The sequence below is a fragment of the Mangifera indica genome, chromosome 1, assembly GCF_011075055.1.
Source record: "Mangifera indica cultivar Alphonso chromosome 1, CATAS_Mindica_2.1, whole genome shotgun sequence".
NCBI lineage: Eukaryota > Viridiplantae > Streptophyta > Magnoliopsida > Sapindales > Anacardiaceae > Mangifera > Mangifera indica.
In genome coordinates, this window is record NC_058137.1 from 16,097,938 (window position 1) to 16,115,923 (window position 17,986).

Consider the following 17,986-nt stretch of genomic DNA (forward strand, 5'->3'; position numbering starts at 1 on the left):
TCAATTCGTATCCGACCCTTGTTTCAATTATGCATAATGTATATTTAAGGGGTAAACTTAATTTTGAAAATGTTAAATGTATTAACAAAAAAATTTCGTGGGATTTAAATTTGAAAGAAGTTTGGGTGTATTTTAAAAATTTTAAATATTTTTAAAAATAACATATACACCTCCAAAGAGGTAAATTAACAAATTAGATGTATAAATGCAATATCACAAATTATTGAGATTACACTTTTATATTTCAAAATATACTTATGAAAGTGATAATTTTTTTCTAATAAAATTTAAAAATGATATTTATACCTTGATAATACTTTTTACAGTCTAGTTTGATAAATGTATTATTGTAACATTTTAAATATTGTGAACAAAATGAAAGTTAATTATACTCCAATTAATATATTTAGATAAAATAATATAGATACTTTTTTATGGTTAAAACTAAGGGGCCGTTTGGTCCTAGTTTTTGAAAATTACCTTAGTAATTTATCTTTTATTCCCTTATTTGATTTGTCAATAATAAAAAATTACAGTAATCTTCTATTACCAATGCTGACGTGACATGTAATATATACCACCTTCGCCTTAGGTATTTAAAGATTACTAAGGTAATCTTTATTTTATTATAATTTATTAATTTTTTGAAACAAAAATAAATTTATTTTTGATTAATATGATAAATAATATAAAAATATTTAAAAATAATTATATTAAAGGATATTTAAGTAAAATAATTTACTAGTAATATTTTATTACTTTTAACCAAACACAATAATTATTTATACCTATTAAATTTTATCAAACATAGTAATAATTTATACCCAGTAATTTTTTAAGTAATCTATCTTCAAGATAATTTTTCTATTTTGGTAATAAAATATTATTCAAACCAAACGCCCCTATTAGTTAACTTTGATAGGTAGGATGGAAATTGGTCCTTCAAAATTAGAGGGTGACATTATTTTATCAAACCTTGGGTGGAAACTGGTATTTAACCATGTTTTTATCTTAAAAGGTATTACCTTCACATCACCGCTGTGTCCGTCCTAGAATTCCACCGTTAGAAGCGGCATCGGCTAGTTTCTTTACATCGTCTCTCTAAGGTTCGCACCTTTGCCTTGTTTCTCGTATTCTTTTCACTGTTAGCCTCTTCCTACCTATTCGCACTGTTACTTTTATTTAATTAAGCCATTACGATTTCATTTATTTTCTTAATTATTTTATTTTATTTTATTTATTTTGTAATACCTATTAAATTAGGTTTTCGTGAACCTATTAAAATCGTTAATTGACTGAAGTAGGTTTTTGTTAGGCGTTGAATCTTAGTTTGGTTGGTGAGAAACTTCCGGAAAAATAAACGTAGAATATGAAATCAATAATTACAAATATTTTTATTATTGTTCAAAAATGTACTAAAGTAACCTGAATAGTGTTTGATGGTCTTTCCTGTTTCGGATTCGACTCAAGAAGACATATCTGCGATCACTTTCCCTTTTATTAAATGTAGATTCGCTGCATCCTTATTCAATCAATTATTAATTAAGAGCTTCATTTTGCTTCCGGAGATAATTGAAATGGCTTTTCGATTTCTTAAACTTCTAGTGTGTTCTATTTTCTTCATTTAGCTTTTTGTGTAAAATTTCATGATTTAGGGTTTAAAAATGAATTTTTATGAATTAATTGGGTTTTGTGTTATGGTATAGATTAGGCTTACACCCTTGAAATGATCTCAAATATGAAATTACTGAAAGTTGTTTATATTTGCAAATGATCTTCTTAGATATGTTATTATAAAGCGTAGGAATGAAGAAAGATATAGTTCGGATAATGCTTTTTGGGTTGTTTCTTGTTTGAAAATTGCATGGGTGATTACTTAATACATATGTCTTTTGATGTTATTGGATCAGACTGAAGTTTCAAAGCAAAGTTTAGGGAGATAGGGAAGGCATTGAGATGTCGAGTTTCCATGTGGGAGGGAAGGTGGTGGACAAAGTTGACTTGTTGAGGAAGAAGCATTGGGCTTGGCGTTTGGATGTTTGGCCATTTGCTATCCTCTATGCTATTTGGATGACTACTATTGTTCCCAGCATTGATTTTGTTGATGCTGCCATTGTTTTTGGTGGGCTTGTTGCCTTTCATATTCTTGTGTTTCTTTTCACGGTCTGGTCTGTTGATTTTAGATGCTTTGCCCACTTTAGTAAGGTATGCACTTTGCTTATGTGTTCTGTAAATAGTAATAAACAAGCTGTCTATAAACACTCACTCTCTGATGCATTCTTTTAAGCTGTTTCTCTTCACGTGCAGGTTTATGAGATTCACCTTGCTGATGCATGCAAAATAACTCCAGCAAAATTTTGCGGTTCAAAAGAAGTTGTGCCACTTCAGTTTCGTAAACAAGTTAGTGCACTTTTGTGGTTACTTTTAAAATCGAATTTTTCATATGTATGTAGTTTTTCTGGAATAGGAAGGGTGAGATATTTGATGTAAATTATGAAATAAAGCATTTTCTTTTTCTATTGTTTATAATGAAAGGTGGCATGCATCAGAACCCTATAATTTTTCCTTTTTCTGTAGATGCTGAGTTTTCTAAAATTATTGAGGAGTCACAGTCACACGGTAGTTCACTTTTACTTCCATATTATGGTTTTATTCTTTTAAGTTTGCTGACAAGTGGACGTTTTCAAAATTCAGTGATCTGAAGTTTACTTTTCATGACTTTGTGTTGTATTATTCAGGTGTTGACCTGATCTGTCTGAGCAAGATTCTGCATATATGTACTTTCATCTATGCTATTTAGGTTTTTATAATTGGTGCTTTGCTGTGTTAGAAGTATTAAGAGTATTCATGGCTATCTGAGGAAATGGTGATTGAATATACACCGTATGGCTGTTTTATAAAATTTTTCTGAGTTTCTTTTAAGAACAAATAAATTAAATTGTATGGCCATGCAGCAAATTATGTTGTTGAAGCTTTTGATATAGTAGATTGTTGGTGACACTTTGGTTAATTGGGGCAAGAGCAGAGTAAATTATGATATTCAAAGAGTAGTACGTCTTATCTGGCAGAATTTTTTGGATAGATTAGACCGTAGGTATACACACTATTTGTTGATTATATCTCTGGTTTTGTAAGAGAGGTATTGTCCAAATGGTTTGTGCTGAAAACATATGAAAATACATATGTTTGGATTACAATTACATATGAAAATACATGGTTTGAGCAGTCTGGTTTAAATGCTCAGTATTACAAAATTTGGATTCTAATTTCTTCAATTCATTAGTGCACATGCATATATAAGCGTTCAGATGTGTATGTGTAGTTTCTCCCACAAAGCTCCTGCTTGGTTTGCATATGTGTTATTGAACTAAATTTAATATGGTAAATCAAGGTGAAATTTTATTTGAAGGTATCTAACTGATCAGGCCTCTTTCAAAAGAGTTTTATTTTGAATTTTCCTTTTCTAAGTGTGGTTTTTGCTTTTGACAATTTGGTTGTAAGAGTTGTGATTTTTAACTGAATTTTTTTTGCCTTGTTTTCTAGTTAACACAATATTTCTCTTACACAGATGACAAGCTCTTCAGCAACAGTGGACTTAGAAGAAATTTTCTTTGATTTTAGAAAGCAGTGCTTCATTTTTTCTAAAGAGAAAGAGAACTTTAGCAAGCTTCCTTACCCAACTAAAGAAACATTTGGATATTATCTCAAATGTACAGGTCATGGTTCTGAAGCTAAGGTTGCTGCCGCCATGGAAAAGTGGGGACGGAATGTGTGAGTTTCCTTTGCAGAACTATTCAACTCATTTACCTCTTTCGTCAAAAAAAGGAAATGACAGTTCTACCATTCATGATCTGAATGATGATATGACCAATAACTCTACTCTTTTTTACAGCCATAGTCTGTCTCCTATCTCTCTTTCTGGTGGAACTTAGCCTGGCTTGGTGTGTTTGACTTGTGATGGTCTTATTATGTCTGGCCTTTTTGTGTTTATACACATACACAGTCACAGACACACAGGGAGAGAGAGAGAGAGAGACAGCTTTTTTTTTCTTGTGTTTAGTTTCTTAATTGGTTTACTGCTGGAGTTCTTTAATTTTCTTATGTCATTGGTTCCCTTTTTGGGAGATTGTTGGCTTTTCTACATTGAAGTATGATATTTCTGAAAGATGTGTTAATTTAGCAGGCTTTGCTTTTTGATATTGTTCAAATATATGCATGGTAGGACCAAATTTATTCCATCCTTTATTAGCAGAATTCTGATTACAGTCATGCTGTTTTATCATGGTAGGTTAATGCAAAACATAGCTGAGGGTGATGAAACAAAAACTTTTACAATATGTAGACAGAATATTTTGGCTGAAATCACCCTCGTGAGATCTGTGAAATTGCTGGGGCAATTTCATGAGTTAATGTTAGTTGAACCTTCACCTGTATAAGTTCACAGTTGTGTATATTGAACAATCATAGTGCATCTGTTGATTATAAAGTCTCATGATTATTTATGTTTTATTTGTAGAGGAAAAATTTGTAAAATGGTTAACAAGTTGTTGGATGAAGGCTATATATAACTAAGTCAAGATGACTATTCTATATTTTGGTGCTAATGTAATTATCCAAAATGATAGTATTTTTTCTGATTCTTATTTTAAAAAGGTTGTTTTTTATTAGGCTTGTTCAGAACATTATGTAGTTGGTTACTGAAGAAAAAATAAAAAGAAGAAAGAAAGAAAGAAAATAAGAAAAGGACTGCTAGTGCTGCTGCAGTTTGATCCCTATCTGGCTGTGATAATTTACTGAGTCAGTAAAGCAGTATTCTCTATCTAGCTTTAATAGGTTTACTGATTTCAATAAATTTGTATTCAACTAATAAAATTTTAGCATATCCGGATGCCAGTTTATTTAAAAAGTGCATTGAAAGAGAAAAAGAGAAAGAAATTTACTGCTCATGATTGATTTATGTTTTTACCCATCATTGGGTACTTGGAGTCAATATGCTAATATTTGAAATCTTTCAATCCTGATGATTTCAGATGCTAGTTCTTTTTGCTTCACTTGATTGGATATCCTTTCAGTTTTTTCCTCTTTCTAAATCCTTATTTGTTATAATAATATTGGTAATCATTATTCTAATAATGTACTTGGGAGTTGAATTCTGCTTCTCATTCCCTTTGGCTGTTGATAAAAGAAAGTATATATTTAATTGATTGGGCAGGCTTTGAAGCTCTCTTCGGAGATATAATTATTTCTCTTCATTGACGAATAATTGTTTTGAAAGCTCTCTTTGGCAATTTACTTATTTGACTCTGCATTTATAAATGATCAATGCCTTAGCTTCACTTTCTATTGGGAGATCCATAATTTTGGTTAAATCTAGATGTGATAAAGTTTGACTATCTACCATATTCATGCTAGTGAAATTTGTTTTTAGGTTTAAAGTTCATTGCTTGCTACTTGCCCCTGACAAACGAGAAATAAATATTGAATGTGATTTACAAATTCCATATCTGCTGTTCTATATTTGGACAATGCTTGTATGCATATTTCCATTTAACTTTGATTAAGACTTTATACAACATTATCTCTTATTCTTATCCAGCCACTTCACCATATCTCTTATACTTATCCAGCCCTTCTTCCTTCGAGACACCTTAATAATGGGTGGCCTATCATGACCTCGTAAATTATTGTTGTTTTCATCTATCATTTATGTGTGTTTATTGTGTGGGCTGGTTCTCCTATGATAATTTATATGAAGCTAGATAATTTTTTTCTTCTCATTTTCTGTAAGAGGGAACTTGCTTGGGGACATTGATCTTATGGACATGACTTTAGCTAAATTGATTTTGCTCCTTAATATGGATGCTTTTTGGTCCTGCAGATTTGAATATCCACAACCTACATTCCAGAAATTAATGAAAGAGAACTGCATGGAACCGTTTTTTGTGTTCCAAGTATGTCATTTCACGGATCTCATGTATATTTTGTGTTAATTTTTTTTTTTAAAATTCTGTTACAGCTCTTTGTTCGTGCAGTTTCTTTACTTTGTGATATTTTATGTAGGTTTTCTGTGTTGGTCTCTGGTGTTTAGATGAATATTGGTATTACAGTTTCTTCACCCTCTTTATGCTGTTCATGTTTGAGTCAACAATGGCGAAAAGTCGGTTAAAGACTCTAACTGAATTAAGACGTGTTAGAGTTGATACCCAGACACTCATGGTGCATCGTTGTGGAAAGTATGTCATTTCACAATCAATTCTGCATATGGAAAAATGATTATGTATTTGAAGATTCATTTGTTGAACATTATAAATTATAGGTGGGTTAAGCTCTCGGGCACTGACCTATTGCCTGGTGATGTCGTCTCCATTGGGCGCTCTTCTGGTCAGAGTGGTGAAGATAAGTCTGTACCAGCAGACATGCTTTTATTAGCTGGAAGTGCTATTGTAAATGAAGCCATTCTCACAGGCGAGTCTACTCCCCAGTGGAAGGTTGTTCTCTTTTTCTTTTTTATTTAATTATTTTAGTTTTGGGGAAACATCTGTTTCCATTTTGGTGATCTCAGCATCTCAACTTGATGGATATGTCATATTGTAATTGATAATTTTCTTTTCTTCATCTTTCTTTTTTAAATTTTTTTATGATTCTGTCCACCTACCCAATTTGTGCAGATAAAATATAGACTATTGTGTGTACATGGTTAATACTGCCTTTTGTTATTTGAAGGGTTCTTGAACAATTAGTAAAAACATTAGAACATTCTCCTAGATAGGCTTGCAAATTTTATACTGTCAAGAGTTTGTTCTATGTCCCAATTCTTTGTTTTTTAATTTGACTTATAATTGTTGCTGGAATTATATTTTGTATGGTTCTGAAAATTAATGCTCACATAGAAGCTATAGTGGTTACTTGTTTGGGTCTGACAAGTTTCCTGATCTACATAAACTTTAAGATTGAATATTTTCTCAGGTTTCAATCACGGGCAGGGGAACTGAAGAGAAATTATCAGCTAGACGAGATAAAAACCATGTTTTATATGGTGGTACTAAGATATTGCAGCACACGCCTGATAAGGTAAGTCATATCTGTTATGTTCTTTTAAAATATTTTTAATTTTGGTAAAATGTCAGTCACTAGTTTAATGATTTTAATTTCTTTTATTGGAGTCAGACCTTTCCTCTGAAAACCCCTGATGGTGGTGCTTTGGCTGTTGTGCTGCGAACTGGATTTGAAACAAGTCAGGGAAAACTAATGAGAACAATATTGTTTTCTGCAGAGAGGGTAATTAATAATTAATCCATTTTAAGTTATTTTTACTCTTTCTTTTTTGTTATTAATTCTTGTAATTTGTATAATATTTCTTTCCAACTGAACCTGTTGTAGGTTACTGCTAACAGCTGGGAAAGTGGACTGTTTATTTTATTTTTAGTTGTATTTGCGGTTATAGCTGCTGGTTATGTTCTTGTAAAGGTAACTGAACTCTTTCCTTGAGGTTATTATGGAAAATTATACTTTGTTTAGTATTGACAAGATGTGATGTAGGGGCTAGAGGATCCCACTAGAAGCAAGTATAAGCTTTTCCTAAGCTGTTCACTTATTATTACATCTGTGATCCCTCCTGAGCTACCTATGGAATTATCAATTGCTGTTAATACATCACTGATTGCACTGGCACGTCGGGGAATATTTTGCACAGAACCTTTTCGAATTCCATTTGCTGGAAAGGTATGTTGCATTGCATTCAAGAATGCTTTTATTTTCTGCTTTGAAGAATGTTTCTTTTGGATTTCAAGTCTTAATACTAACGCTCTTTGGACCACTGCTGCTTTTTCTGGTAATCTTCATTTGATAGCTATTGTCTCTTGCTTTCTGTCATTGATGGGCCCTTTTAGAATTTTTGTTAGTATTATTTTGCACATTTCAAAGATTTGCAACTGATTGATAAAACAGAAAAGACAAACAGTGCCTGTCTTTGCCCTCAGACTTCCTTCATAACCAGTAGATAGAAGAAATCATTCAAAACAATTACTGAATAACATTGTTGGAAATATGTTACAAATGCAGATTGAAGTGAAAATTCCCCAAGCACTAATAGATATACACATACAGACTATGTGGAACTACATGACTCTAGGTTTTTAACTTTTTAATCTAAGTGGAACACTTCTGATAATGTTATTAAATCAGTGCCATAACCCTCTGTCAAGTGCATATGCCTTCAGTCCTTGTACAACATTTTTTTGTCATATAACTTTTCTTCTTGTTTTTATGCTGGAGTTATGATCCATATCCTAGTTTACAATTACTATACTTTTGTGCAGCGATGTATCTATATGTTATTTAGTCCTTTACTGCGTTGTTTCTCCCTTCACAGGTTGACATATGTTGTTTTGATAAAACTGGAACACTTACATCAGATGACATGGTATGCATATCAAGACGTGCATTTTATGATCTTTTTCTGTTGAAACTTGTTTTGTTGTTATGATTTTTTCCTCTTCGCTCCTTACAGGAGTTCTCTGGGGTTGGATTGCCTGGCAATACAGAGTTGGAAGCTGACATGACTAAAGTTCCTGTCCGTGCAATGGAGATTTTGGCTTCTTGTCACGCCTTGGTGTTCGTAGACAACAAGCTGGTATACTAGGTTTTTATTTTTTTTATTCAGAAGCAAGAGAAGTTTTAGATATATCAGTTATTCTTTTGCTTTATAATTTTCATGCATATAGCATTGATTGTTCAGGGTTGTACACATAAACTTGAAAGTTGGTATAAGCATCTATTTTATTTCCTTGGATGGAACAATCTTGTAACTGTTTCTGCATTCAACTGTGAGGAATTTTTGAGAAGATTTATTAGAAAGAAAATGAGGGGAATTTTTAGCAGATGAGTCATCTGCAGTTTGTTCTGTTCTGGAGTGAAAGATTGACTTGAATTTGAGACTGTTCTCATTGTCTTATGAAATGGATGCACTTACTAATTGATGTTAAGAATTAAGCATATTGAAACTGTGAATATTCAATCCTCTTCATCTGCAGGCTTGCATAGTTCCATGTTAAATAATTATTTGGTTTTTCCAAGTTTACCGGCATTGTTATCTTTTCTTGTCCCTCTCCTTGTACTGCATACATTCTTGGATGTCTGAGGTTATTTCCTGAAATTCATAATAAATCTATATTGATGCCTGGCGAAAATTAATGCTGAAATTTATGCTATTTGTTATTCTTGCTGCTTTATGAAGTTTATTGATTTTATTGTATCTTCTATCTGAGGTCCAGCGACTGTATTACAATTATGTTGAAATATATTGCATGGTGATTGTAGGAATCTTGATGATTATTGTGTTAAGTGGTCTAATGCACTGTAGCCATTCATTCTCTGTGTTCTTTGATTGCTTGTAGGTTGGTGATCCTCTTGAAAAGGCTGCACTTAAAGGTATTGATTGGAGTTATAAATCAGATGAGAAGGCCATGCCAAAAAAGTAAGTTCTTGTGTTCATGGGATAGAAATATCAGAAGCCTAAATCACTTTTTTAATTGATTCTTAATAATCTTCTGAACTTTGTACTAGTTTGTTAATGGTTTAAAAGTATCAATGTTTTAATTTTTTTTCTTTGAGCAATCCTACTACACAAAACCTTTTCTGTGGGGAGAGTTTCAATGCACACAGACATTCATGTATGAACTTGTTTGCTTTATAGTTTTCATATTAATCTTGTTGCCATTTTTGAACTGTGTCCCTTAAAATAATAGTTCTTCTTCCATTTTCAAAGTCTTCCATTTTGAACTTCATCAAAATGGAAGTAGCGGCAAGAATGCTTTATCTGCCAAAAGAGGAATTCCCCAAAAATTGGAAGTCACCCTCTCCCAAAGTTGAAGCCAAATTTGAACTTTGTCCCTCAAGGAGGATAGCTTTCCTTCCAAGTGATGGCAAAGATTCTCCTTGCTCATTTCTAACCAAACGATGAAGAACTAGTCATCACCGCACAATTTTCATAGCCTTTAAAGCTTTCTTCTCTTCCCTGAAGACTCTATGATTTTCAATTAGCAAGATGATATGAGAACTTTGAGCTGCACAGCTTGACTAAAAAATTAGCTTGGAAAGATATCAGTCCACTATCATTTCCACAAAACTATTCTGGACAGATGCATCAGAGTTCAATTTTTTTTCAACAGTTATATTATTAAGATTCCTTGTGGTTATGTAGATTTCCATTTATTTTTTCCTTTGTTTTAGGCAAAATTTTTTCCTTTATGTGTTTATGACTGCTATGGGTCATTTGGTCAATTTTCTCTCAATTGCAGGGGAGTTGGGCTTGCTGTCCAAATTGTTCAGCGACACCATTTTGCATCCCACTTAAAACGAATGGCAGTTGTTGTTCGCATACAAGATGAATTTTTGGCTTTTGTGAAGGTCTGTAAGTTGCTTCTTGCATCACAAAACCTTGATACAAGTTCAATATCTCTTTTCAGTACATGATATTTAATGACATGCTATCTATATATACAGACATTAAATTTTGTAATTAGGGCGGTTGCAAAGTTATTTTCACAATAATAATTGTTTGATCATTTCTCTTTCTCTCATAAAATTATTGTTACTTCGCTATGAAATTAAGAAATATAAACTAAGAAGTCAAAGATTTAAATTTATGTGAGAACATTGTTATGAATCTCACAAGTCACAGTGGGTATTTACTAGAAATTCTGATAGAAATTGATGAGCTGTGAAGTCGTATAAAACTCAATGTAAACTTCAGCTAGTAATAAAAAAATTGGAAATGTATGAGTAAGAATTATTGCATGAGGAAAGAGATGAGAGACAGCAGAGGAGCTAAATTTGAATTGCAAGTTTCTCAAAAGTTCTTCAAATGATACCCAATGAATCTCAAGGTCACACTTGAATTTTATAAAATCAAACTTTTTACATTGCTTCTTGAAGATGAAATTATTATTTGAGAGAGACATGAACTTGAAGAATTCACCTGATTTAAGTTTGAGCAACGCCAGCTACTACATGGAAGCGTTTTTAGTACTATTCCGCCATGTTTATGGAACAGAATAAATCTCTCTCTCTCTCTCTGTTTTCTTTTAATTGATATACCTTCACAACTTGTAAAAATATGGACGTTAGTGAAGACCCAATTGGTGAAATACTGGACTCCTTTTTCTCTCTCTTAGATCAATATATGTAATTATTGTGTGTATCAATATGTTCTGTTGCTTTGCCAAATTAATTTTTGCCATTGAGAAATTGCGTTATAGCACAGCTCATTTGTTAGTAGGAACTCATCAACTTGTCTTCATTAAGTAATTCTTTTATCTCATTACAGGGTGCACCTGAAACCATCCAGGATAGACTCACAGATTTGCCACAATCATATATTGAAACCTACAAGAAGTATACACGTCAGGGGTCCCGTGTTCTGGCCCTTGCTTTTAAGCCCCTTCCTGACATGACAGTAAGTTTATCAGGATTTAATTTTCCTTGATGACATATTTCTAGTCTCTATAATTTTAGTGCCTTTTCGTGAGCATTTTGAGTGGCTATTATAATCCATTTTGCACATGTTATTTTACGTGTGAGTGCGTAGATCTCTTTGTGAGAATAATTGTATTGTTTTACATGTAATTTTGGTGCATACATTGTTGTTTGCACTGTTTTTCAGGTCACTTAATTGGCAAGTTATCTCTTGATACTTTGTTCAAATCGAAAATTCGCAATCAACCTTACTGGTTAACTTTTATGTGAGATATGAAAAGAAAATCAATAATTGATTTTAGGGAGTTTTAACAGATGTTATTGCAAGATGCTAGAGACACTATTAGCCTTGTGACAGCCTTGTCTGAGTTCTTTTTTAACTTCTATTGATAATGTGTTTTCTTCCTGGTATTGGCTAGTACCTATATTAGTTTATTTTTATATATACAAACATATATTAGGATTTTTTCTCTAGTCTATATGATTGTCTATTTATGCTGGATAGACTGCATATTCTCTTCTCTTTTTTCTGTCAATTAGTGTTCATAAAGGAAATTACAGTGAAATTTGCCAGCTCATCAAATTCTGAAGTATATAAATTTCTTAACAAAAACCTAAAGGACATATATTATGCCATTATAAAATTAGAAATAATTAGTGATAATTTTCTTTTCTAATATAAGAAACTCTGAAAATATAATTGATAAAAAGTCATGGTGACAAAATGAATAATCTCTTGTCAAATTAATGACTAACCCAAGAGAGCAGAAAGACCTATACAAGTATTGACATGTGCGAAGCTAGAAGCTCCAGAAGGTAAAGCTGACCTTAATGCCCAGTTTACTGAAACAGAAATTAATATTTCTATTTCAGACTAAAATACACTTCCAATTGAGGATATGAAGAGAATTGCAGTATCACGGTATTTTCTTTAACTGGAAAGCCAGAAACTAAATTCTATCTCCAGAAAGAGTAATGTCTGTGTTTCCTCAGTTGTAAATCTGCCTGCTTCTCACTCAACCCATATCATCCAAAAATGCTCGAAATGTTTGCTACCTGAATTAATTTGTACCGTAAACTATGAGAAGTGGGACAAATGATGAGCAATTAACTGTCGTATTGCTTCTTCCTTTTTCTTTTCTTCTTGTATGGATGCTAACAAATACTTATTAAAAATTCGACTTTATTATTTTTATCAAAATTCTTCACTTCTGAAGAGAGCTTAGAGGTGGCCTTTGCAGATGCTATTGCTTTTCATGTTCCATGTGCAATGCAGTTCCATAGGCATGTCACTATTTGTTGTTATTTGTTAATGGTAGGCATTAAATTATAGTTATTTACTCAATGGTCGTTCCATTTAAGTTAAAATTTGCAAAGATCTTGCACATTGTACTCTTTTTTCCATCCTCTATTATGTTTGGTTGGACAAATAATTATAGTTAATTTAGATAACACAAATCCTGTCCTTCAATATTTTCTGTCAATTTATCAACCTATTTGACTACTTTTATGCTAAAGAGTTTTCATTATCTGTCAAATATGTTTAGGTTAGTGAAGCAAGAAGCTTGGATAGAGATTTGGTGGAGAGTGGCCTTACTTTTGCTGGTTTTGCGGTAATTACACAAACTTTAATGTCTTGAATGCTTATATATTTTGATTATTCACTTTTTTGGAAGTTTTACCCACATTCTTTAATGAATGCTTGTTACTGACATTTTCTTATTTTGTTCTGTAAATGCTGGTAATATAAATTTCAGGTATTTAATTGCCCTATTAGAGCAGATTCAGCCACCATTTTGTCTGAGCTAAAGAATTCATCCCATGACTTGGTGAGTAATATGCTCTTGTATCTTGGTTGCAATTATGTATATCAGAAAGTTGTGAACTTTGAATCTGGAGTTGTGTCTCCTAGTTTGTGCAATATTGCCTGTTAAAGATAATTTTTTGATGATAGGTGATGATTACTGGTGACCAAGCATTGACAGCTTGCTATGTTGCTAGCCAAGTACATATTGTTTCAAAGCCACCACTAATTCTTAGTCCCACAAAAAATGGTAGAGGATATGAATGGGTATCACCTGATGAAACAGAGATGATTCAATATAGGTGAAGTTTCACCTGTTGTTTGCCTTAATTGTGATTTTGTTGAGATAATCCTCAGATCTTTTTACTCATTTTTAATGGCGGTAAACGCATACATTTCTCCAAAAGGAAAAGCCAATGTTCTTAGAATTGTTTAACTTGCTTTTTCTCAAATGGTTGCCTCCATGTGCCTTTACAGTTGTCCATGTAGTTACTTGTTGAGCTGAAACAACAAGGAACATCGAATTTTTTATCTATTTTTAAAAAAATTTAAAGCTCTTTATATTATGTATAATCGTAAAGCCTTTCTGTTGTCAACTGAGGAAAGTGAGCATGTATTTGATTTTTGGCAGTGAGAAAGAGGTTGAAGCCTTATCTGAGATTCATGATCTCTGTATTGGTGGTGATTGCATTGAAATGTTACAACAGACTTCTGCTGTTCTACAAGTCATTCCTTACGTGAAGGTTTGATAATTATATTATCTGTTTAACATAGTTTATGCCGATAGCTTCATCTGGATAATATGTGTGCTATATTTCTACAGGTTTTTGCAAGAGTTGCTCCTGAGCAAAAAGAACTAATCATGACTACTTTTAAAACGGTGGGAAGGATGACATTAATGTGTGGGGATGGTACAAATGATGTTGGAGCTCTGAAGCAGGTAATGTTGATTTGAAGATGTATATGTGTGTTAATGTATGTATGTGCCTGTCCTGGATAAGTTCAGTGCTATGAGCTTTGTCTTTAAGTTTATTGGTCTACTTTTTAAAATATCATGGATTTTTAGAGTTACAGGAGTCTAAGATAAATTTTGCTTTTCCTCCCTAATGTAATCACTTCTTTGCCAGCTTTTTTTAACCCAATCTTCAGCGTAATCTCATTGGAGTGTTTATTTAAATCCTGTGTACCAAGTGTTAATCTGAGTAGTGCCATCAGCCGGGGTAAGGTCAAATATTTTTGCATTATTCTGCTCTACCTGGAGTAATATTCTTTCAGTCCAGAGCTTTCTTCTGGTACATGTGGCCTTGCCCTGTTTTGAAAACATTTGAGTCACATATTTAGTCACAGATGACTCTTGGCCAATCTAGAAATTATAGCTGCTATTTTCCTAGGCCCATCATGCCCTGATCCACTCACCCCTTCTCCAATGTTCTTTATTTACTTAAGTCAGCTTTCGTTAGGGCTAGTACTATAAGCATGTTACTTACTCAACCAGGATTATTTTCTTTGATTGGTTCTGCTGAATTTTAAATGGAACTTGTCAATTTTGTGTTACAAGGCACATTTCCTTTAGTTTCTGGGCATCATGATCAAATATTTTTGGGGATGACTTTTTTGCTTTGCAAGACTAAGAGAAGGCAGCATCTGACACCTGATGTTTTCATTGTGCAGGCACATGTGGGAGTTGCTTTGTTGAATGCTGTGCCTCCAACTCAAAACAAAGGCTTATCATTGGAAACATCTAAAGTTGAAAACACAAAGTCAGGTAAATCAAAGAAATCTAAGTCTTTATCAGAAGCTGCCGGCAACTCTACCAGTCAGAATGGAGAAGGCTCTTCTGCCAACCAAACTGGTGGTAACCGCCATCAGACAGCTGTTGAAATGCAACGAAAGAAATTGAAGAAGCTAATGGATGAGATGAATGAGGAGGGTGATGGTCGTTCTGCTCCAATTGTCAAGCTTGGTGATGCCTCTATGGCATCACCATTTACAGCAAAGCATGCATCAGTTGCTCCAACAACAGACATAATTCGTCAGGGACGTAGTACTCTTGTGACAACCCTTCAGATGTTTAAAATACTCGGCCTAAATTGCCTTGCTACAGCATATGTGTTGAGTGTTATGTATTTGGATGGTGTCAAGCTCGGTGATGTCCAGGCTACGATCAGCGGTGTCTTTACAGCTGCTTTTTTCCTATTCATATCACATGCCCGCCCTCTTCCTACTCTGTCAGCTGCTCGGCCCCATCCTAATATTTTCTGCCTATATGTCTTCCTTTCTCTGATGGGACAATTTGCAATGCACTTGCTTTTCCTCATTTCTTCTGTGAAGGAGGCAGAGAAGTACATGCCGGATGAATGCATTGAACCAGACTCAGATTTTCATCCCAATCTTGTGAATACAGTTTCATACATGGTGAGCATGATGCTCCAAGTGGCCACCTTTGCTGTGAACTACATGGGCCGTCCTTTTAACCAGAGCATATCCGAAAACAAACCATTTTTGTATGCCCTGATTGCGTCCGTTGGTTTCTTTACAGCAATTGCATCTGATCTATTCAGGGACTTGAATGACTGGTTGAAGTTGGTGCCTTTGCCTCGGGTATTAAGGGATAAACTACTGATTTGGGCCTTTTTCATGTTTTTGAGCTGTTATTCATGGGAGAAAATTTTGAGGTGGGCATTCCCAGGTAGAGTTCCAGCTTGGAAAAAACGCCAACTTGTGATTGCAGCCAATGTGGAAAAGAAACGTGGTTGAGCAACCACGAACTTATATGTTGCATTTTGGGGTGTGTGGAGTAGTCTGGTAGAGGGTATGATAAATTTGTGTTGATGTGAGTAAATCTACATCGCCAGAGTACTAACAGAGGACATTTATAGCTTCAGTCGCGTGGGTTATTTAATGGTTGTCAGATTTACTACTGGGTTCTGGCCCTTCATTTTCTTGCAATTTTGCCGTTGAAGACCAACGAAATGTTTTAGGAATTTCGGCACCTAAATCTGGTGATTACAAGTTTATTTAATACAGGAAACTTTGTTTTTGAACTTAAATCCCTGAATTATTTAAAGTAGTTTTGCCCTTTTATGGTTGTCGAGTAGAAAATAGTTTTGAGTTTTTATTATATTAGAAATATTCTTTCCTATGATTGAATTGAAAGTATAATTATATTTCTTTTCTTAAATTGACTGAAAATAGTCTTTTTAGTTTTTATTCAAGTCAAACGGCAAATTTAATTATATTTTTTAATTTAATTGTTTATAAAAAATTAAAATACGTGGTTACAGTCCCTATCCTATAACTTTTAGATTTATTAATTATTTAAATGAGCTCCTATTTTTTTTAATTTAATTCTAGTTTATAAAATATAATTTATCTTATCTCATACTATTATTTGTTTATTTATTTATTTTATTTTATATTTATAAGAAATAAGATAATTATTTAAGTAATTTTTCAGCCATTGTCTCTTACTAAAAAATATTTAAAATCCATTTGATTAATTATACGTATTTATCTCTCTATTCTTTTATTATTTATCCTATTATTTTTATATAATCGAGAATCGTTATATGCATCTTTCTATTATTTTCCTAACGAGCCTAACTTTTAATTTGCATTCATTCTTGTATTATGATTTATCAAATAGTTTGATTACAATACAATCGACATTAGTGTTGCATTATCCACTCACATGCAAGATTGTTTTTTGTCAAATTCTTTTATTTCATACATGTAAAGGATAGTGTCTTGCGACAGCAAAGGAAGTCCTCAATGAGGATTTAAACAATCTTCTGATTAGTCCAACGATTGTATTAGTAGGAAAATAATATTGGTTAAGCAATAACTATATTTAAGTCTTTTACTATCATCCAATTAGGAGAGTTATAGTCTTCTATTATTATTCTGCTATTAGGACTTGTTAGGAAAGTAGAATTCATATTATTGGTTTATATTAACCTTGCAAAATTAATAAATAAGTGATCTGAATGTCATCTGATTTTTTTTTTTTTAACTTTTAGAATGTTAAATTTACTATTTATTAATTTGGAAGGTTGAAATATGGAAAACAAATATTTACTAGCTATATATTTGAAAAAAATTGACATCTTCTCTCTTTATAGATATGGGTGTTAATGTGTCTCCTTTTAAAGTAGTAGATGTGTGTAATTTTTTTAAAAAAATTTAATTCAATAAAAATCCTAGTGCGGTTGTGGACATAAGCAAACGTTAAGCTAAACCATGTAAAATCTCTTTTATTTTGTGTAATTGTTTGTGATATTTTGTTTCTTTTTTCTTGACTCTATCTTCGACAACTAATATCAGGGCTCGGTTCTGGTGAAGAATAATGGGAGCGGTGGAGGAAGAAAATATTCAAATTGACAAGTTTGATGACAAAGATTTCGGTTAATGAAAGATACAAATTGAAGATTATTTGTACCAAAAGAAATTACATAAACTCTTGCTTAGTAATAAGCCAAAGACTAGTAAATAAGAGGATTAGGATTTCTTAGATTGTCAAACACTCAATGTGATTAGATTGACTTTGACACGAAACCTTGCATTCAATATTATTGATGAGAAAACTACAACGGGTTTGATGAAGACATTGTCAAGCATGTATGAAAAGTTGTCCACTTCGAATAAGGTATATTTGATGTGTACTGTGTTCAATTTAAAGATGGGTGAAAGTACATAAATTACGAATCA

At 32.8% G+C, this 17,986-nt stretch overlaps 1 protein-coding gene across 3 annotated transcripts; it reads left to right on the top strand.

The window, feature by feature from the left end:
* Window positions 1-1,034: 1,034 nt before the first annotated feature.
* LOC123219358 (probable manganese-transporting ATPase PDR2) lies at window positions 1,035-16,329 on the top strand. 3 transcript variants are annotated; one of them, XM_044641280.1, is made up of 22 exons: window positions 1,035-1,106; window positions 1,911-2,205; window positions 2,308-2,400; window positions 3,569-3,771; window positions 5,879-5,951; window positions 6,061-6,233; window positions 6,317-6,488; window positions 6,967-7,071; window positions 7,168-7,278; window positions 7,381-7,467; window positions 7,540-7,722; window positions 8,372-8,422; window positions 8,510-8,632; window positions 9,396-9,475; window positions 10,299-10,407; window positions 11,327-11,455; window positions 13,023-13,088; window positions 13,233-13,304; window positions 13,430-13,581; window positions 13,911-14,022; window positions 14,103-14,219; window positions 14,951-16,329. In XM_044641280.1, exons 2-22 carry the CDS (start codon window positions 1,957-1,959, stop codon window positions 16,034-16,036), a joined length of 3,546 nt encoding a protein of 1,181 aa, XP_044497215.1. In that variant the 5' UTR covers window positions 1,035-1,106; window positions 1,911-1,956; the 3' UTR covers window positions 16,037-16,329. The 3 variants fall into 3 exon arrangements, with proteins under 3 accessions (XP_044497215.1, XP_044497206.1, XP_044497222.1); XM_044641271.1 differs by lacking the exon at window positions 1,035-1,106 and adding an exon at window positions 1,353-1,506; XM_044641287.1 differs by lacking the exon at window positions 1,035-1,106 and adding an exon at window positions 1,484-1,604.
* The last annotated feature ends 1,657 nt before the right edge of the window (window positions 16,330-17,986 follow it).